The sequence below is a fragment of the Pholcus phalangioides genome, unplaced genomic scaffold, assembly GCF_987345545.1.
Source record: "Pholcus phalangioides strain wild (caught in Gottingen) unplaced genomic scaffold, Ppha-v1.0 ptg000009l_1, whole genome shotgun sequence".
In the NCBI taxonomy this organism is placed as follows: Eukaryota; Metazoa; Arthropoda; class Arachnida; order Araneae; family Pholcidae; genus Pholcus; species Pholcus phalangioides.
This window is the reverse complement of record NW_028301602.1, coordinates 15,751,198-15,773,157: the sequence shown is the minus strand read 5'-3', so window position 1 is coordinate 15,773,157 and position 21,960 is coordinate 15,751,198. Positions and strand designations below refer to the sequence as shown.

The following is a 21,960-nucleotide window of genomic DNA, read 5'->3' as shown; positions in this document are numbered from 1 at the left end:
TCTTGAGATCATTGATTTTTAAAACATTCTGAGGTGTATCGCAGGGCTTAACAAATAAAAAGAATGAACTGTCCAAATATTTCCGGAATAAATCATAGTTTCTGTTCAAGGAAAACCATGTTTTTCAAACGTTCAAGAACTTCTCTTTCCACATTAGAAATCGTAGTGTCATGAAATCGGCCTGTGATCCTCATACTCAGATTTAACAATAATGGGTAGAAAATCCTAGTTGTCAATACAGATTCTCTAGTTATCATGAAGATCTGGGATTTGTCAAGCCCTGGTGTATCACCTTGTCTGCAATGAGGATTCAGTCCCGAACTCTGATTTTATTCTTCAGTATAAAAAAAATACTTCAAAACTACCTTAATTTCAAGCCAATCTTTCTCTAAGGATGTGGCGATACATTCCAAGAGAACAATAAGTCTGTTAATCACAGGCCTGGAACTAGGAGAGGCCAAAACTTTGGGCTGGTTAGGACAAATATTTTCTGCATCAAAACAATTGCAAAAAAAATTTCTAAAACTAATTGAACGTGGTTGGATGAAGCTTGGAGTGAATAAAGCGCGTTTTTATATTGTTTTCGTCTGTGCATGATGGGTGAAGGTTTTATTGTTATAGTTAAATCGAGTTTTTCCCATCGGAGTATTGCAAGCATTGTTATATCTCAAATAGGAGGTACCTTTCCCCCCTAAAGATGTGTGCTGGTGATCTATGTTTGCAGTGTTCGCGCATATGCATTTATATGCGTGGTTCATGCATCAAAATTTGATTTTTCTCCAAATTTCGAGCGGAAGTATCCGTTCAAATTTTAATATATTATATATTTTTTTTCAATTTTTACAAAACGACCCCTTGAAATTTTGTAGAAGAGCGACGCTATGTATTGGCATTACCTCTTCCCCCTCCCATATCTAGGAGTACGTCCACCCTTTATGATTTTACCCTTCAAACCACCGTCATTTGGCACTTTTCAGACTCGTCTAATGTCGAGTAGAAGTTAGAATTCCAACCGTTTCCCATATATTTCTGTCGTAATTAGCGGTTTCGTTCAACTTTGACTGCAAATTGTCTCCAGAAATGTGTTTTTACGGGGATATCGTCAGAAATACATTATGAAAATTAAATACTATTTAAAATTTCATGCTAACATTTGTTCAAAAATTTGCGAGCTTGAACGAATCACAAACAGAAAGATAGAACCGATGCTGTCATCTATTATCTAAATTACAAAACGAAAAGCTATCGACTCGTACTGTTTTTAAACCATAGATGGCAGCAAAGTCAGTTATTTTTATCTTTGGTCACAGCCGTCTTAATTTTCATGTCAGCAAACATGGAGAACTGTTGTTGAACTTGCGGGACTGTTAAAATGTTTCTGTGGATAATGTTGACACAGGCGATCAACACAAGTTGATCAATGCGACAAACTCCCATTAAAACGCACCTGTTTATAAAAAAAAATACGCTAATATTTGCCCTTATAATCGCGACAAGTATAAAACAATCTAAAAATCTATTCCTCCATGAAAAATCTACGTATAAAATTACTGATGTAAATATAGTCGGTCTTGACCAACTGTAGTTTCTCAGGCAAGCTGTACGATTTGACATTGTAATTTCACTTGCGAGAACTATTTCATGGACACAACATACGATGACAGCAGCTGTTCTATAATTGGTTTCTTTTTTCGGATGTTTTCCAATCTGTGGATAGATGAAATCAAAAGTTCCAATGTTAGGGTATTAAATTAATATTCAAGTACACGAAAAAAATTGGTACAGGGCCCGATAATTTGGTGACCTCAAGTTTAAAAAGCATCATGTATTCAAAAGAGTGACTCACAAATAGTTACAGCAGGAAGGTGAGAAAATTTTTCACCAACCTCTGAAAAAGGCCTACGCACTTGAGTCAGACCAAGCCTCAGAATTATTTAGAATCTTCCTTTTTACTTCTATATAAAATATTTTCGGTTTTCCATGAATTCTTTTCCCTTTTTATTTATTATGCCTTTTTGTCATGGGCAGAAGTATGGGGTAGGGCAAGTTCTAATATATATATAATATGCATATATATATGAATATTATATTCACATGACATTGTACTGCCCTTTATATAAATCCTATCTCCACCTCTGCGGATGTATACAGTATATAAAATTGGTTTCTGTCTGCATATGTTCTTAATACAAATCTACTATTTTAGACTGATCTCCACCAAATTTTGTACGTAGAGGGTGGTCGGAAACTCCACCTACAAAATTTTAGGAGTAATCGTAGACGACAAGACAAATTACTTTTGCAATGAAACCTCGGGTTGAAATGCATTTATTCAACCGGAAAACTAAGCACAGAAACAACTGAAGGGGCCTGGATTTTTATCAGAGCAAATAACACATACAAATATAACAGACCATACGAGCACTCGCAGTATATGCTCAATGTAACGTCCAAGAATACAGTTACACAACTGACACAGGCAAATAAAAGAATGCCACTCACACTGGCCCGGTGTCGAGCTAATCTTGTCAGCAACAACAAGTTCTTCTGCCGAGTCTACTGGTGTGTCATGATTTTTGATGCCCCCACCCACAAGTACTGCAGTGAATTCAGATCAATCTTGCAGGCCATGTCACTGGTCCACTATGGCCAATCTTGATACGTTGCTGCTGCTTACTTGGCAGTTCTTCCATTGTCAACGTTGTTTGCAACTAAATAATCTTGTTTCGAACCAAGGTTTCATTGCAAAAGTTATGTCTTGATGATCACCCTTGATACCAAACAGGATCCGACTTCAATGATAGGCTACTTTCAAAATCTGTCAGAGCTAGGCACACACACACAAATGCCCAAAATAATTGGAAAACTGTCTGGCAATAATGATTCTTGGGAGTCTCAAGAATGGCTTTTGGAATGTTTACTCTTATTACCCTTTACAAAGGTTTGTCACACCCAGAAAATAGAAGCAGCATGCATTTTTGCTAATACAATAAAACCTCCCTTTTGCAGACAGAAGGGGACTATTAATCAGGTATTTGAATTGCGTAGATTATACAAGGGGAAATTATTTCTTGACCATAAAAGAGGCATAACCGCATCTGAGAGGGTGTCCGTTGAGAGTTTTACTGCACACAAATATAAAAATACCATATAGTACATATAATTTATAAAATTTTATGCACTTTGAAAAAAAACGGTATATACCTTCACACAATAAGATTTCTTGCTACGTGTTTACATTGTAGATGAACCAGTTTGTCACGACATAAAAGGGAGAGGGGGCGTATGCTAATTTACTGCACATATTTTTCAAAATCAGTACATAAAAAGAATTTCAAATAATTGGGTGTCTTGTCTATATGTATGTACAGCAGACAAGGCATCAATTATTTAAAGGGTTTTTTTTTTCCTTCTGTGTTGTATATAACAGATACTATCAACAGATCTCATCCATATTCCTCTGCAAAGTAATGATTGAAGATCCATACCATTGTAGCAGTTGCTCTGTGATGAAACTTTTTAACAGTAAACAATAGTGTTTTATGGGCATGCCGAGAAATTTTTTCCCTCTGGCGGAACATTTATTCCTGGATATGTAATTAGGTAGAAGTGTGCGTGCTAGGCTGGACACCAGTTAAACAAGCTTATTGTTAAGATTGTTTTTCAGCGTAAAATATGCCTGGTGTGCAAGGGGATCCAGGTTTGATTCCCGGAGACAAATTACTTTTCTTTCCGGAAATTTATTTCAGCATAACATCCAGAAAAATCCTATTTCTTAGGGTGGTTTTCACCAACAGTCACAATTTTTGGATAGATCGATATGGATTAATTAAATTTAAGTTTTTAAATCAATCCACGTCGATCTGTTATCCAAAAATTGTGACTATAGGTCAAACCATGTTGGTGGAAACCACCCTTAGTCATTGTCATTCATGTTGATTAATATGGCACAACACACACCAGTTAGTCATACAAATGTGTAGCTGTGTTTAACCGGTGTGCACCCAGCCTCAACTTCGAAACCAAAAAAAGCACGTCAAGAGAATGTATTTCCAACACTCATATAGCTTTATTCAATTTTTTTTACAGGGGTTGCGAAATACTTTTGTTTTTCTTCTTTGTAAACATTGATCCACAAATATATAAAAGGCAACTCTGAACAATCACAGACTCTGGAAAAAAAATTATTGCATGTAATCATGGAGCCAAAATTTTTCTACAATGCAATGCTTGCATTTAAATCTAGAAGTTTTTGGAGAAAGCCAAGCCAATTAAATTTTTGCATAATTTCAAACAAGAGAAATTTTATTGTGCAAGACTAATTTTTTTTTAGGTTACTCAAACTTATTGAGAGGGACTTTTGAACATGGAACGTAAATAATCGAAATTTGACATTATGCCTTCCACAATTTGACAAAATAAAACTGCACTGTTAAACCAATTGTGGAAGCCCATAAAAATTATATTTGAATCAAACTTTCCCCAAGAAAAAAAAAATTAACTGAAATAAATATATCTCACCACCACTGGATTGAATCTTAATTTAAAATTTCTCAATGAATACTTAAAAACAAACTGATTTTCCATAAAATTTTCACACTAAAGGGGGGGGGGAAGGCATCAAAGTTCAATGATGAAAACCTATGAGATTATCTTGTATTTCATGACACATTCGAAGCATATTTAAACATCTAAAAACATTGCAGGCACAGAAAATATTCAACAATTCTATCAATGTCACAAAAAATCTTGTTCTTTTTACTTTACAAATAATTTACTACAACTATGCGGAGAAGATAAAATGTCATGCCTGAAATGGTACGAAGGGGGAGAAAAAAAAAAAGACACTGATAATGGATACTCAATTATAGAACAGAGCATTTGGCCATGTAATATACATACATACACAAATATTACAACTATACACAAAACATTCACTTTCATGGATATTCACTGTAACCATTTCGAGCTTCATCTAAGGAGTTGTTAACTTGAGATGGACTTGCTATGCTTTTGCCTGGCTTGAAATGAACCTCGAAAATTGCTTGAATTGCTTGTCGGAAGCAATGGAAATTGTAATCTATCAGAGCTGTAATTCAAGGATAATAATAATTACAAAAAATACAACACATATCACAGATGCTAGAGAAAAAAAGGTAAGTAATTTCTTATTGAAAAAAAATTTCACAGCTGCAATTGCATAAATTCAAGACTTGGCTATATTCGTTGGGATCAAATTGGTTTTCACCAGCATCGCTAATTAGAACAAAAAACATTGGTTAAAAAACCGATTGGCAAAAAAACACAAGTACAAAAATATTTTTTGTATGTGGCACACAAAATTAGTACACTACATATTTACTAATAATCATATAATCATGTGATTATCCAGAGAAATGATTCCCCATTCTCAAGGACACCTTGGAAGCAGAAATTAACGGTGCTGGCCTATAAAATATGTGGTAAGGTCCAGAACTAGAGGGGGGCAACTGCCCCGGTGGCAAAATTTACAGGAAGGCAGTTTTAGGTAAGAACACAGTTATAGAATTATCTAATTTCAAAGTTGTTGGGGGGGGGGAGGCAAAATAATGTTTGCAGATGAATCATGTTTGTCCTGAGCAGCAAAAATCCTAGTTACAGCCCTGCATGTGTGGTTTCTGTACACCATTCACTCCAACTAAGCTCCTTACCCTCAACATATAACCCAGATCTGCTCATAGATTACTACTACTACCTAGCTTCCTTTCTCTTTCAAACAGAACACAACTCAGGTCTATTGCCATGGGCAATTTACTACCTAGGGAGGTTTTTTTCCCAGTTCTGCCATCTATATATCAGAAGCGAAGCAAATGAAACGTAATGATTGAATATTTGTACCATTTGTAAACCTGTTGCTCTGTAGCGAGACTTTATAACGGGGAGATCAGCTCACATTCGCACCTCAATGTTGGGAACAACAGAAAACTAACTTCAGCCACCCACCACTGTAGCACCAGTGGGGGCTTGAACTCTGGACCTCACGATACCAGTCCGTCACTATAACCACCTGACTACAGTGGTTCCACTACTTAACTGCATATGCACTTCGTACAGATTCCTCAGTGGAATTTGTAATGACTATGTACATGCTGGATTGTGACGTGTGTGTATGCATGGCCCTAATGTATTTATGTTGTCAGAGTTGTGCATGTTTTGTGTTCTCATTGGTGCTGCTATCTGTCTTCCATACTTTGAAATGAAGATGGTAAATGCTTGAGTTTTCATGTTATATAAGTATTGTGTTAAAGATCTAACTGCTCTATGTGGTAAGACTTTCAAATGGGAGATCGGCTTGCATTCATGACTGGAGTAGGAAAACTGCAGAAATCCAATTTCAGCTGACCGCCACTGTGCAGTCAATGGGGTTCAAGCCTAGATCATCGCAATGAGAGTCCAGCAAGACCCCACAGCAGCAAAGAGATTACATTATTACAGCAGACCTCACAAAAATAATTTGCTAGGTTTTAAAAGGTATAATTGTACAAAATATAATTACAGAGTCCCGATAGTCAGAGTCTTGAAAGTTCCAACTTCCAGATAACTTGGTTTTCTAGAATTTTTCAAAATTCCTTCTCAAACTTCTGTTTTTCTACGAAAATGCAGTGTGTTTCATTTTGTTTGATTTTTCAAATGAATGAGAGTAATTTGTTTCAAGGAGATGATCTGGATTCCTTAAGAATTTTTCACCAGCCCCTCTATAGTAAATTCATAATGTAAAAAAATATAACATTCATATCGAATATTGAGCCTCAGGGATACGAGAGCTACCGGTCAGCCTCTCTTACAGAGAAGCCATCAGTCATTGCAACCCTAATCTCAATGAACTAAGCCATTGCATTGAGAACAAAATTGGTAAAAAACTGTACAAGTGGCATAGATTTAAGACTCCCCTCCCCACTATCACTGGAAGCAATATGGTGCACCCCGACCAAAAATTTAAAAAAGTTTATAGTTCAGTGAGAAAATTGAAATATCAAAACAAAATACTTATTATGCTATATTAACTCATTTGTTAATTTAAAAGTTTTCTGAAAAGTGGCAACTCAAAATTTCTCAAGAAAATCTTTGTGTAAAAACCCCCACCCCATACAAGCCCTTTGTGACCCAGCCAAAGATCGATCATGCATATGCCTCTGACTGAATGTAAATTGTTTTTTCAGATAATTTGAGGTAGCCTTGGTCTTGTTAGTCTAACATCACCTCTCGTTCAAAAAAATAAGAATATTAAAAAGCTTGAGAAAGATGGTTTACCTTGCCAAGGAATATCATGCCCCCATGCATCCCCAGTTTTTTTATAACTCCAATGGAATAATACAGTTACCAAATGTAACTACATTTTCTTTGTTATGGAAAAGGTGTACAGATCCTTTAATTTTGTTAATATAAATTTGGCGTACAATGGTTTAAATAATTTGAATGCATTGTTGTTTTCGAACACCTTCCAGTAATCCGGCATATCCCTGGTCTGATGCATACCAGATTACAGAGTCTACTGTATTTGAAAATTATTAAAATTGTGTTCGAATCAACCTTATGTTTTTCTTGTCTACTGTAAACAGATGGTAACTAGACGGAGTTCCAAATAACCAACTAAGTTTTTTCCCCTTCAAATTTTAAAAGATCAATCGATGGAATCAGATTTACAAGGTTTAGCACAGAGAAAATATTGCACTTTCATGATGTAAGCAGGGAAAAAACTATTAACCACCACATTGAAAGGGTAAAATTAGGTATATGATATGTATAAAAAAAATTTCACGTTAAAAAATTCATACCTTGCCTACTGAAGTTGTCTTCCCTTAATATGCATACCAATGCCAAAAATTTGTTGACTTCTCTAAGATACAAGACAGTACCATTGTTCAATTTAATCACGTTACATGACTTGGTGTTGAAGGCACAATTATCTCCATCTTCTCTAATTCTAAAAACGAACACAAATTTATTCTATTTTTTAAATTACAGTTTGAACAAAATGAAAAATTCAATTACATTAATAAATGCATCTTGATATAATTCATGCTTATATGCATTTTTTAAGGGAAAATCAATAAATATTCGTAGTTAGATGCATGGAGAGATAAGGTGAAATGTGTTAATATCATGGAAAGATTAACTATATCCTCTTGCAATAGGTACATATATTAAATGTTGGGTACTTTAAACAATTTTGACACAAACACTTTTTTTTTCTTTTTTTGGATAAAGCAAACAAATGTTGACTAGTGTGGTTCAAGAGGAACACAAGAATGTAGAGATTGCTTTATAGTATACCTACAGTGAGCATATTTGAAATAATATAGATAAAATATAGAGTGGTGGAAATATATAAATGGTGTTCTAGATAAAATAGAATGGGGAAAAATATTGTATGGTGTCACTATCTCAGATGCAACTAGGGTCTCCAATTTGGTAATTCTCATTGACAAGCGGCTTAGGTTTTCTGAACATTGTTCAGCGGTGGTCAAAAAAGTGAATAGAATGCTCGGTTTAATTTTCGAAAAGGTTTCTTCACGTTCACCTAAAGTCATTCTTCCGCTTTTCCGAGGCTTTGTTCGTCCTGTACTGGAGTATGCTGTAAGGTTTTGGAGACCATACCTACAGAGGGACAGACGTGGTTGAAGGGGTGTTGAAAAGAGCTACACATGTCCTTATTGGCACACTGGGCTTGAGTTATGAAGAGAGACTTCATTTTTTTTAATATGATTACATTAGATGAATGCAGATATGATTGAAATGTTCAAAATTTTTAACGGGATGTATAGGAATTATTAGTACACAGTCAATCGACTGCCTTCATAAAGGGACCCCAGTATCGATTGGTAAAGGACAATACAAGGTTATGGTAACGCAGGGAATTTTTCTGAAAGGGTTGTTAATAAATGGAATAGCTCACCTCCAGAGGTAGTAAATTCACACAACTGACACGTTTAAAAAAAGATACGATAAACATGTTGGGGTATAAATCGAGAAGCTATCCATACTTATAATTAGACAACCATAAGTATTCTTTACGGGCATTGTATAATATTTCATCATGTATGTATATATTGTTTGTAATTGCATTTTTAATTGGGTTGTTGTATTTTTTAAATAAATGACATCCATATTTGTTATGGGCATCTTTTTCTCAGCCACCTCTGTGGGTATTTTGCCTGTGGTTGCGTTGTATTTGTATAGGAAATCAGACTTCCCTGATACAGGATATTGACAAATGATGGTTGGAAATAAAAGGTGACAGCAAATCACAACGAATTTGAACAAATTTCACGAAAAAAAAAAACTAACATATTTGAAATGGAATGTACAGTCTAGGTTATGGGAAGGAAAGTTAAAAAAAAAATTTTAACGAGAGGTTACATTAAAAAGTCCAGAAAGCTATAATGAGGGATTTAACAGCATTTTTATTTTGTCCCATTATTAATTTGTTCATCAATGAAATCTATATAGAGGCAAATATATAATCCAGCTACCTACTGGCTTACAGGTAGCTGGATTATGTATATTTTGCTACCCACTTTCCATCATAAGAGGATATTTTCTTTTTTGAACAAAGGAGTTGAATCACAGAGAGAGTGTGAATGTGTAGTGAACAGGAGGAGGAGGTTGCCCTTTTTCTTCCTCCTCTTATTCTAGTTCAATTTTCTTCACTGCCTTAACTAGCCATTCTGGGCTGTAATTAGTCCTTTTCCCCTCCCTGTAAATGCATGTCTGGCTAGACCCTCTTAGATCTTTCTCAGACTCCATTTCTATCCACTTTTTCAATCATCTGCACAAATTTAACTAAAAAGCTAGATCTAAATATTTGCAGTGGAAAATTTAAAGGCCCACAATTCTATGGCTCTCTTCTCTCTGCTTTTTTATTTTTATTTCAGCTACTTTGGCAAGTTCTATCAAGTCATAACATTATTCGCTCAGTTGAAAAAGACAACTACTCAGAAAATTGCATTTTTGAGTTATGCACGGCACGAGAATGGTGGAAAATGCTCTACACATTGCAAACCAGCAACGACTCCTAACTATAATTAAATCTGAGTGGATTCCCGTTCAGTTCCATACAAAGTGAACAGTTAAAATGCAGATATCTCAAAACAAAAATCTGAGTTTTTTTTTTAAATTGGGCTGTTGATGTGATGCACACTGCATACATAGTATATTAATAAGAGTTTTATGTCCCTTCGGTAGCCATGTATGCAACTGGGACTGCAGTGTGGGAACGCAGGCAGATTTGATTAAACCATTTTCATGAAATATCTCCCCAAGGTAAATTCTGGGATTCACCAAAAGCATCAAATATTCCGGTTTCTAACTTGACAAATCTGAAAGTCAAACATTTGCAATTGGAGGAGTAAATGTATTTATATGGCAAATATGAAAAGGAAATGAAGTACAGTAATTAAATAAACAAAAATGGAATCAAAATTCTCAAAAAATACATAAAAGACATCCATATTATACAGGATGTCCCATAAATAGTTTAAAAATTCATGAAAATTAAAGAAATTGGTATATTTGAGAATAATTTTTTGCAAACCACATTCAAAGTTTTTGGTACAGAAAAAAAAAAATTCAAATTTCATCAATAGAGGGTGCTACACAAAAGCAAATCATAGAATTCTAGGCCTGAACATTTTTTCAATGTCTTCTGATTCAGAAATGTTTGTGAAGCTTCAGCTGATGATTTGTGGACAGGGTAAAGCAACTTCACCAATAGTGTTTTATACGCCAATGTGGACATCCCAGTGAAAACCTTATGGTACAGGTAAGTAAAAAGTGTAAACCACCAGTAACAGGGAAAATTCAGAAATGACTTCATACATCCTGCATTTCATAGGACTAATTTTCATGCTTCTAGTGCTTAAATTTGAGATAATTTTTTTTTTGTACAAACTTTTTTTGCTCTTTGTATAAAAAAAAATCATCCTCCCAGGAATAACTTTTTTCGAAAACCACATTCTAATATACCAATGTCAATTTTTATGAGTTTTAAACTATTTATAAACTTATGGGATACCCTGAAAATGAAATACATCCCACAACATCTATCATATCACAGAAAAGAATGATGCGAATAAAGTATAATAATGAAATACAGAAGATGAAAGATGGAATTAAAATTCTTTCAAAAAAAGTAATACTGAAAGAGGAGACTCACCCATATATACATGAAATATCTATAACAACATCTATCATATCACAGCAAAGCTCATATGATTGCATGTCTACAGGAGAACTATCTGTAGCAATATAGATCTTGCTCACAACATCAAACAGGAATGCTTTCTCTATTGCAGAATTCTGTACGATACAAATAAATTTAACATTAGGAGAAACTTAAATATAACTTGGTCTCATTATAGTCAGAATTATCATGACATGAAAAAAAATCTTGATCTATAATTTCAGTAAAGAATAAAAATTTAAGCTTCTGTAAAAACACAGGAAAAATATATTTTAGAAAAGAAAAAGCTTTGACACAAAAAAAAAAATTATGACAATTATATATTTATATAATATATAAATCTGGTCATTCTATATCCAGTAAAATATCTATATATAAGGATACTCAAAAGAACCAGAGAAACAATTGTAATTTTCATTGTAAAGAGTTATTGTCATAGAATATATTAAATTAAAAGTCTGGCTCAAAACAGCAACTCAAGAAAATGGATTTCAAGTTATGCAAACTGAGAATGGTGGAAAAAGCCTCCACATATACCGAACTCCAACTCTGCTTACACGCTGCCTACCACAATTAAATCTGGACCGAGTCTTATTGAATTCCATACAAAGTGAATATTTAAAATAGATATCTCAAAACAGAGAATTTTGAAGTGTTGCAGTTTTGAACTAGGCTGTCAATAATTTTGAGAGAATAACATTATACCAGTGACTATCATTATAGAGGATATTATTATATACAATTTCTGCTGCATATACCAGTTTCTGGTCTGTAAACTGAAAAGGTTGAGCACTCCTGCTGTAACATGTTTAAAATAAAATAGTGAAAAACTTACCTTTCTTTTTGCTGTTAAAGTTTTTTAATCCTTTTAAAAAGAGATTTCATATCTAGGTCACTTGAAGTGAAGAATACTTCTAAATGTTTCTCACAAAAATTGTATTGTGAAAATTAATTACCATCAATTTCAGTGTATACAGAATTGAAATAGTTTCATCTACAAAGCGCATACAGTACAGTTCAACAATACCATGGATATTAACTTGTTTTAAAGCACTCAAGATTTCATAAGTTAAACGTGTGTTTTCTTAATTGGATATTTGACAAATGGGCATGAAACTACCTATCAGAAGTAGGGAATTTTTAGCTTGTAACTTGGCTAATCTCCAAGTATGTCAAGATAATTGCGATATGATGTGTGTGAATAAACTATCTTGATAAACTTTTCACTTGGTAAAAAATCCCCCTAATGAATGATTCGAGAGTTTATGTTGTAAAAAAAAACTTAATTATGCAGCATATTTCTATGTTAAAGAAATTGAATCTACTAAAAAATTAAAGATCTTTGATATAATAAACATCTTTGATTTTAATGAAATGAGTTATCATAATAAAAATATGTCAATATATCACAATACGTACTTACAGTTATAAAAATATTCAAAAGATTCTCCAAAGCTGCTAACTGGGGAATGAGTTTCTGTACAACTTTACTGAAAGCTTCAAAAATAGAATGATCGTATATACTAGTGAGATAGAAACTGAAAAATAAGAGAACACAATACCAGTGCCATTATTATGTTTCAAAAAATGAAAATATATACTGTGCACTTTTCATATAATATGGTTTTTTTTCCCCCAAATACTATAGCTTTGATAATTTCAAAGCTAAATAAAAATAATCATTCAGAACTTCTGATTTAACATCACTTTTCTTTCACGAGAAAGAAAAAAACTATCATTCTAATTGTATCTCTGTCTTTCTTTCAAAATATTGTCAAAAGGCATATATTAATACAATGAAAGAAATCTCAATAAAATGATATTCTGTGGACCAAGTAAAAATATGGTTGCAGAGAGATTATCATTATATAAAGAGGCAACATAACAGGCTTCTAAATTAATGCTATTGTCATCACCTCTTCTAAATTGGTGGTGCTGTCATGATCGGGCACTATGACATATTTAAGTTAATTAATAGAAATTGATTAGGTATATAGGGCCTAAAACCTAATAAAAGATTATATAAAAAGAGCTTTTCCTGCATTGCCTCTAAGATATTAAACATTTTTCACACTGAAAATCAACTTAGTAATAAAAACATAAATCATAGTATTTAGCTTCCTTACGAAACCATTTTAATGAATATATTGTAAGAGTATAAAAACAATATTGAACAGAGCACAAGTAAAGATTACAATAATGCAAAAGAAATTATGCACGATAATTATAATGAGCTTCACAATAAACAACTACATTCTGAACTTCATTCAAAAATGTACACAAACGAAAATACATTTGAACACATATCTAATAAATATAACTGTGTTGCAAAAAAATATTTAATAGACAATTCCTTTAGGCATGATGGAAGAACTTTTCAGTCCCTTGAGGCTACAAAAAGAGTGTTTGTATTATTTGTGTATGTATTTTGTTCATTAGATATTGGTATTTGTGTATTTTATATATATATATATATATATATATATATATATATATATATATATATATATATATATATATATATATATATATATATATATATATATATATATATATATATATATTTGTAAGGTGTTTGTGACGATACACTTAGTGTCTTAACAAAACAGAAAAGCAGTGATACAAAAATAGATACAATCTGCTGGTGAGGAGTTTTAAAGAAAAGCATTTTGATTCATTGAAAGGATAATTTGAGCCAGCTATAAAAATACATATACATATATCACAGTAACAGTTTTAGAAACTAAAATAATGTAGAGGGATTTATAGCAGTAAATGATATCTTTTTATCAAGAGAAGTTCAACACTATATTAGATACAATTTCAAACAAGATTTTCAAAAATACTGTGGACAGATAAAATACTTATTGGGGCTATTCAGATTTTACTGCCTTTCTCCCGTTTTATTTTAATGGTCTTGTCCTCCCTCAACTAGTACAGCTAGCCACCCTGGGCTGTAGCCCACACAGCCCCTCACCTGCAAATACGACACTGTGTATATGCAAGGTCTCGCTGTGTTTTGGCCCTTTGGAAACTATAGTTTTAATATTATAGTTATTAGAAAAATATATATATAGGCTACATATGTTTCGTTGTTGAAATTAAAAAAATTAGAAATCAAACCTCACAATGAGACCAAAGAACTTCCATGAATTTCTGAATTTTTTTAAATAAACAAAAACAACAAAGTATGTCAATCAGTAAAATTTAAAATGAAATTCAGATCATATTTATATGGTTACCTTAAATTTACATTTTGTAGTCCCTCATCAATCAGATCATCTGTGGCCCGCTGATGAATATCTCTCTGAGTTTCAATTTTGTTGTCATCAGTTAACCCATCAACTTTGTGTATGAAGACTTCAAACTTTATGTCTGGATTCACTTTATAAGCTCGGCCAACTGTCATCCTTAATCTTGCGAGTGCATCCATGTACTCATCCTTAAAAACAAATATTAAGGATTTTTACTAGTAATTTAAAAATATTATTCAACATTTACATTGGGTGGTAAATGGATGGATGGGTTATAAGGTAGATGGAGTGTCCTTTTTTTTCACTCTCTCCAAAATGAGAGATGAGAAAAATTTCAAAATGTGCAAAATAAAAAAGAGTGCTGCATTATATCATAAAAATATATCAGCAATGTAGGTCTTGTGTGACAGGTTGGGAAAAATTACAAACAAAAACTAGAATTCTCCAATGAGAAAAAATGGTTGCCATGGGCTTAATGTCATGTATGGAATTGGATACATGCATTGAAAACCATATTTTGTTTTAATGACTTTTTTTTGTTGTTGCTTTCCCATCTATCCTTCATAAACATGACCTGTTCATAGCTCCATACAATTTTCTCTTTCATGTGTACGTTTTGAAATTCCACATTATTCTCACATTCTCCAGGAAAAAATTATAGGCATGACTTGTGAGATATTTCTATAGAGACATTACACTTCAAAATAATGTTCCTAGAAATTATGTACATATTTGATAAGAAAGAACAAAAAAATGGTTTTAGGGGAAACTTTCTTGGTTTAATTCAGTGTTTCCTCAAAGTGTGTGTTGCAGCTCCTAGGGGGTGTTGCCAACGTTTGTCAGGGCTATTGCAACAAGCTGAGGATATTGATTTGTGTGACCATTTACGCTTTGAAGTGGTTCTTTCATAAGTGAAAATTATATGGATGCAACATTAATTAATAACTACCAAACTATTCAGGGAAGCCACAGATGAGCCATGAATTGGGTAAGGGAACTACGATTGACAAAACATTGAGATCCATTGGTTTTATTAGAAAACACTATTTAGACGATATTATTTGCAGAGGCCTATACAAGAAAATTCATTGATTGGTAGCACTGCTGCCTTTACACATGGGCTCACCCAGGCACGGCCCGGGAGTCTCAAGAGGGCTTTCACAAAAAAAGTGGTTGCAATTTTCTAAAATTTACCAAGTAGCGTCTCAGAAAAACTGCTTTGCCTGAGGACCCGTGATACTCTCAAGATGGCTCTGGTTGGTGACAATACAGATACTATATTGTCTTATATTGTGCAAGAATCCAACAATCAAAGCAATGATGGCAGAGGGGAGGTTGTGTGTGTATGTGTCTCTCTCTCACACACACACGCGCGCACGCTTCCCTCCTGTGGGCATGGCTTGTGAATCCTTGCATCCATAGGGAGCCTACATGATGAGATCTGGTACTATGATTTTTGAGTGTAAATATACAAGTTGTTACATCATTTCCAGCTAAGTATGGGGGCCCCCCAGAAGATTCATGCACAAACCCCTCTCCCTTTCCAAAAAGAAAGCACACCAAAATCTAGTCAGGGTAGGTGTGAATTCACAGTAGCATGTCATGCAGGGCAATTTATTATGGAGGTGTGTTGAATTGTCACATATTTTACACAGACCAATTTTTCCCATATAATTTGTCTTTTAAAAGAGCCCTTAACTGGATCCATGCTTAGTCCAGGATTGAAGAGATTGATTTTATTAATAAAAAAAAATTTCATTATGAATTTAATTCTAAATAAATTCAATTCGATAAGTATAGAGTGTCTCACTCCTGCGTGAAAGTAGGAGGGCACAAGATGAAAATATGATTCAAGGGGGCGCCATGGGTTAAAAAAAGTTTGAGAACCACTGTTACAGAGTATAGTTAATAGGGAAGGAAGTCTATGAATAGCAAAAGATTGAAAATCAGGTTGGTGTTCAAATATACTTTCAAATGAATTGAGCAAACAAAAAGGCAACTTATTTTACATTCTACCTTAGTTTTCAATAAAAAAAAATTAGCATACCTGGGCATCAATGACAAAAACCAGAGCTCCAGTGCCACCAAATATCATATCAGAATCGAATGTCTGATCAAAGAAGTCGATCTGTCCAGGAAAATCCCATATTTGAAACTGTACAAATGAGCTGTTTGACACTTCTGTAATGGAGGAGACAAAGAGGTTCACAAAAAAACTTACTTGTCAAATAATCATGAAAAATCCAGTAAGAAAGCTACAAATGAAATGGATGGAAAAATTATAGATCACAGGGACAAACTGCTTTTTCTTTTTTCTCCAGCTACCTTGGCTCAATGCAGAGCCAATATTTATTGAAAATTGACATGCGTCATCCAGAACAGAAAAAGGCTAGTCAAATGTACAGAGATTTCAGTACGATCAATATAATATAATCATATGAATCTGCTCCATCAGGCATCGATTTTCTCATTAAAAAGTCAATCTTGCTAATGTGATTTTTTTTTCACACCAATCAACTACAGTAGACAATAATTTGGCTGCGCTAGTCTGGCTCATCCAGTAATCCAGCTTTTTTAGCAGGCTTTTGAAAATAAACTAAGAATGGTGTGTGTGTGTGTGTGTGTATACACACACACACACTGAATGCATGTGCTTTGCCCTTCCCTGGAAAATGTTTGCCTCTCCCCCCCCCCCCCCCCCCCCCGGAAAAAGTTGAAATGACAGCCTTATTTTTTAGGCAAGTTTCCTTAGAGCATGGAAGAAAACTTGCCACTACATGTCTATGCACTGTTAAAATTTAAATGGGCTTTTTTAGTTACCTTCCAGTAATCCAGTGATTTTGGCAAATTCGGCACACCCTGGTCTGACACGTGCTGAATTAGCGAGCATCTACTGTATTATATGTAGAGTTTTAAGGAGAGGAAAAAAAAAAAACTTACCATCCTTCGTCACTTTATTTGTACTCTCTAGAAATAATGTTTCGTTTGGAGACATTTTGTGAAAAACCACTTTTTGGATTGATGATTTGCCACTTCTGCAAAAAAAAATATTGAATTTTAATAGATGATCAATATGGCTTTATGAATCTTATCAATATTTGGCCAAAAGAGTAAATTTATTAGACATGAAATAGTCAAAATGAAACCATGACACATAAAAATTTATAAAACAAAAAATCTATTAGTAATATTTAAACATCGTCAGAGGAAAAAATAAATTTTTTATTTCCTAATGTTGATGGCAGGAAGCAAAAGGAAAAGGTGTTTCTAATTTTTTATGCACAAAGGACAGTAAACACGGTTTTACGTTGGTGAAGTTAGTGTAGGCGTACCTAGTAATGTAACTTAGAAACTTAAAAATTCTAAATACTAGTATTGGGGAATCATTGAAAAGAAAATTAACTTATAGACCTACTGTTGACTATTTTTGGGGCTGACATATATCCCAGTTGCCATGGTGACTAGAAAATCTGTATTGGTGCCTAAAATTTCCTATATATGATAGCTAGAGTCTAAAGATGACAAAATTTTCTGATTTCATTAAACATTCTTAACATGGGAAGAATTTACGACGTTCCAGAAGAATCGAAGAAAAACAGTTAAGAATGACCAAACCCTACTTGGTTTCTAAGAAATTTGGCTGGTATACTTGAATATTCTCTCAATTTCTAAAGCCCTGGCATTCCACCCCAAAAGACACCTCGGCCAAAAAGACAGACTGGAAAAGATCTTGACAGTAAGATAAGTCATGCCCCAAAAAAACTCTTTTGATGCTGAATTTTATTTCTTCACAAGTGCAACATTGATCATGTTAATAAAATAATGTAACTACTGAAACAAATAATTAATGAAACCAATTTAAATGATAAAAAAAGAGAAACAATTTTTCGGCATGTATACCTTCTAAGTCCCATCAGTAAGATCCTGGGTTTCTGATCAGCTGGAGTTGCATTTTGAAAGTCATTATCCAATTCATCTGATCCGTAATCAAAGTCCTTGTTGAACGAGCCAACAATATAATTGGAATTGTAGCCTGTACCCTCATCGTAAGACTATAAAAAAGGTATTGAAAATATTTAGCCTTATATTAAGAACAAAAGCTTCAATGAAAATAAAATAAAGTATTTTAGGACTCTGTAGAATGACATCCGTATTTTCTCAAAGCCTTCTAAACTAGATACATCGTACTAATAAAATAATAGTCGGCAATCATTATAATAACTGTTACGTGATACAGGGCCATCTTAAGAACATCATAGTCCCCTGGGCTAAGTGATTTTTCTGAGGCCCACCAGACTCAGAAAATTTTCTCATTTTTGTGAGGCCCAGGTGGGCTCATGCATTAAGATGGCACTGATTGGTGCGAGGTCATAATTTTTTCTCCTATTTCTGCCATGTTATTTTTTTATCCGATATAACGACCAGTAAATATTCAATTTATTGCAATGACCGAACTCAGCTCAGCCTCCCGTTTCTTCCAAACACAAAAAAGGACAAAATTCATCTTTGAGTGCATCTGATCTTGACCTTTGATGCTTGGGGAAGACAAGACAAAGCATTGTCACTTCTGCAGAAAAACCCTATCGTTAAATAGTGCCCTTACTGGAAATAGGGAGAGCTGTAACAAGGCTCGAGTCAACTAGATGGCTACAATTCCAATGTCCCCACTTACCATTCTGTTTTATTTTTTTCACACAATGGCTCATTCCTACTTCCCATGTAGCTGATTTTTTACAATATTTTGCATAATTTCTGAATTTTAGAATGCACAAGTAACTGAATTTATTTTTTTGTTCTGAACATTATTCATTCAATATGACTGTCTAAAAATACATGAAGCACTATATCTTTACTGTATTCCCCCTTCAAATTATGTGGCATGCCGGGAAACATCAATGAACTACCAGCATGCAGGAAAATTCGAATCAGATTATTTAAAATTCTTAAATATCTTTATTATAAAAATTGATTGCAACTGCTGAATGTATAATATGATCCTTATTAAACCTTGCTTTTCCCAGCATTTCAGGAATGGACCAGATCCTTACATTAAAAAATTTGGCATCCCTCTAGTTTGATGACATGCTGGCAAGTGCAAGAAAAAAGTACATCTCAAACTGAAAGTTTTGGCAAAAGTTGACTATAAATTCACGTTAAAAGTCAAAATAGCTGAATCATTGAATATTCCAAAGAGTAATTTGTTCACCATAATTTAAAAAAAGTGATTCAATTACTAAAGCAGGAGAGAGTCAGGGTTTCTTCCTTTGATCACAGGAAGGAAAATCGCAACAGTTGGAAAAAACAGATAAGATAAATTTCATGATTTTTTTTGAAAACGTTTAAGCTCCCAATATAATGTCCATTTTCGGTGGAACGAACCGGATCATTATTGCAAGCATCGACTGTATATCTACCAGTGCCAATCACCAATACGCATCAAAATTCAATTTTACTTCCCCAAATTTCATTGAGGAGTGAAAATACTCCTTCAAATTACAGTTAATCTTTTTTTTAGCGAGTTATTTCTTATTGATAAAAAAACCACTCTTCTTTTCACAAAAATACCCCTTTAAAATTTTGGAGAGGTGTGAAATTACTTTTCGAAATTACATTTTTGGATAACAATGATAACTAAGGAAACAAATAATTAATGAAACTATTTTAAACGATAAAAGAGAAAAGCCTGCTTTTAACATGTATACTATGCCTTCTAACCCAACAAAGATATTATCAACCTTTTATTTTGAGAAATTTAAAGGTTGGAAAATCAACTTCAGCTGACTATGCAATTTTCAATCACTGTGCTGCCAGTGGCGATCGAACCCAGGTCCTTACAATACGATATCTATGCAACCACACAGCAGTTCTAACCACTTGACTACCAGTTGGCTTTATCTTGAATTGTGCATACCCACATGGGAACATAAATCAAGGTTCTGGAACTAATCTCACTATTTTTCTATATTACAAATTCATTACATAAGGGCCTGCAAGCTCACCAAAGTTCCAAGCCTAGGGTCTCACACAGTTCGAGAATGCATACACATATCACAAGTTGGGAACTAATGATCTAAGCAAATATGTAATGCCAACATGCTGTTGCATGATATTTTGATTGTGTTTTCATGAAATGATTGAAATGAATTAAATATTGTAGTTTCTAATGAAGTTTGTATGCATAGTAACAATCATTTAGATAGCTTTCATACAGCAATATGTATGCAAACAATGAGTAAGTATCATAGGTAGAGATAGACTTGAAAGTCTGTGGGCATGACGATATCAATTCATATATACTCGTATACATCAGATTAGTCTACTCCACCTCTGAAGGGGCATGTCCCCCCCCCCCCCCGTATCTCCACCCATGGTAAGTGTCTAGCCATATATCCTTATAGTAGATTTGATAATTTGATACTTCTCAGGCACATAAACCTATTGAATAAAAAATAACTCCGAGATGAAACACATTTATGATTGCATATTTTATTAATAGATGAGTAATTAAAAAAAATTCAGCTAACTCTACTTACTTTTCCCACTATTATCATTTTTCATAATAAGGGTGGATGACAGTGGTTTCTAGTCTAATGTCCTGGAACATGTCTTACAATCTTGTATGTTTCTCGACTATAAAAAGTCACTACATATATATATATAAAAGAACCTGCGAGATCACTGAAGTTCCCAGCCTAGGGTCCAGGCTTTAGGATGCATGCACACACAGATGCAAAACCCAAGGACTGAGGTTGTGTTTGGTTCCTCCCCCCCCCCCCACTTCTCCTTAATAACTAATCAGCACACAATGATGCACCACTTGTATTCCTGCATAAACAGGACAACTGGTAACTTCCAAACCCCTCAATGTTTTCTATATTTTGGCACCTTCGCTATCACATATCGCAGGTTGGGAGCTAATAACTTTTAACATTGTTGCAACACAAACATGTTGTTGCATGATGTTTTTATTTTGCATTTTCATACAATGATTCAAATATGCTAATTAAAAATATCCTAGTTTCTAGTGGTATTCATAGGCATGCATATGCATAGCAACAATGATTCAGATAAGTCAGCTTGCATGAAGCAAGAGCTAGACAAATAATGAGTAAGTGTCAAGACAAATATTCTTATCATAGATTCGATACTTTCCAGGCATATAAAACACACGCACACACAAAACTATTACTTCAATAGAAAAATAACTCAGAGATGAAATGCATTAAATGGCAATTACAACTGTAATCATTTTGTCATTGCATATCTTTTACTAGAGATAGTAAAATTCCACGTTACCATGATTTCTACGGATATTTTCAATCGGTCAAACTGACTGCAACACCTCTCCCAGCAAAACTCGAGTAAAAATACAAAAACAAACTGTTTTTTTTATAGTTGCTCAGTGGGTCATATGACTTGACTCCCTCTTTCACCCTCCGTCCACTACGTTTTCCCCCCTCTTCAAAATATAGGATGACCATACTA

The 21,960-nt window shown here is 33.9% G+C and overlaps 1 protein-coding gene across 1 annotated transcript; it reads right to left on the bottom strand.

The window, feature by feature from the left end:
- Window positions 1–4,049: 4,049 nt before the first annotated feature.
- Window positions 4,050–21,900, bottom strand: RagC-D (Ras-related GTP binding C/D). Its single transcript, XM_089235605.1, has 9 exons — window positions 21,772–21,900; window positions 18,376–18,527; window positions 17,416–17,510; window positions 16,523–16,656; window positions 14,464–14,663; window positions 12,645–12,759; window positions 11,195–11,337; window positions 7,815–7,963; window positions 4,050–5,089 (listed from the first exon to the last, which is right to left on the bottom strand). Exons 1-9 carry the CDS (start codon window positions 21,772–21,774, stop codon window positions 4,941–4,943), a joined length of 1,140 nt encoding a protein of 379 aa, XP_089091731.1. The 5' UTR covers window positions 21,775–21,900; the 3' UTR covers window positions 4,050–4,940.
- Window positions 21,901–21,960: the final 60 nt, after the last annotated feature.

Excerpts from the sequence above, each read along its gene's own strand:
- RagC-D (XM_089235605.1), bottom strand. Across the intron at positions 17,511-18,375 it reads TTACTGATGGGACTTAGAAG|AAGTGGCAAATCATCAATCC; the intron begins GTATACATGCCG and ends TTTTTTTTGCAG. Across the intron at positions 7,964-11,194 it reads GATATTTCATGTATATATGG|AATTAGAGAAGATGGAGATA; the intron begins GTGAGTCTCCTC and ends GTTCGTTTTTAG.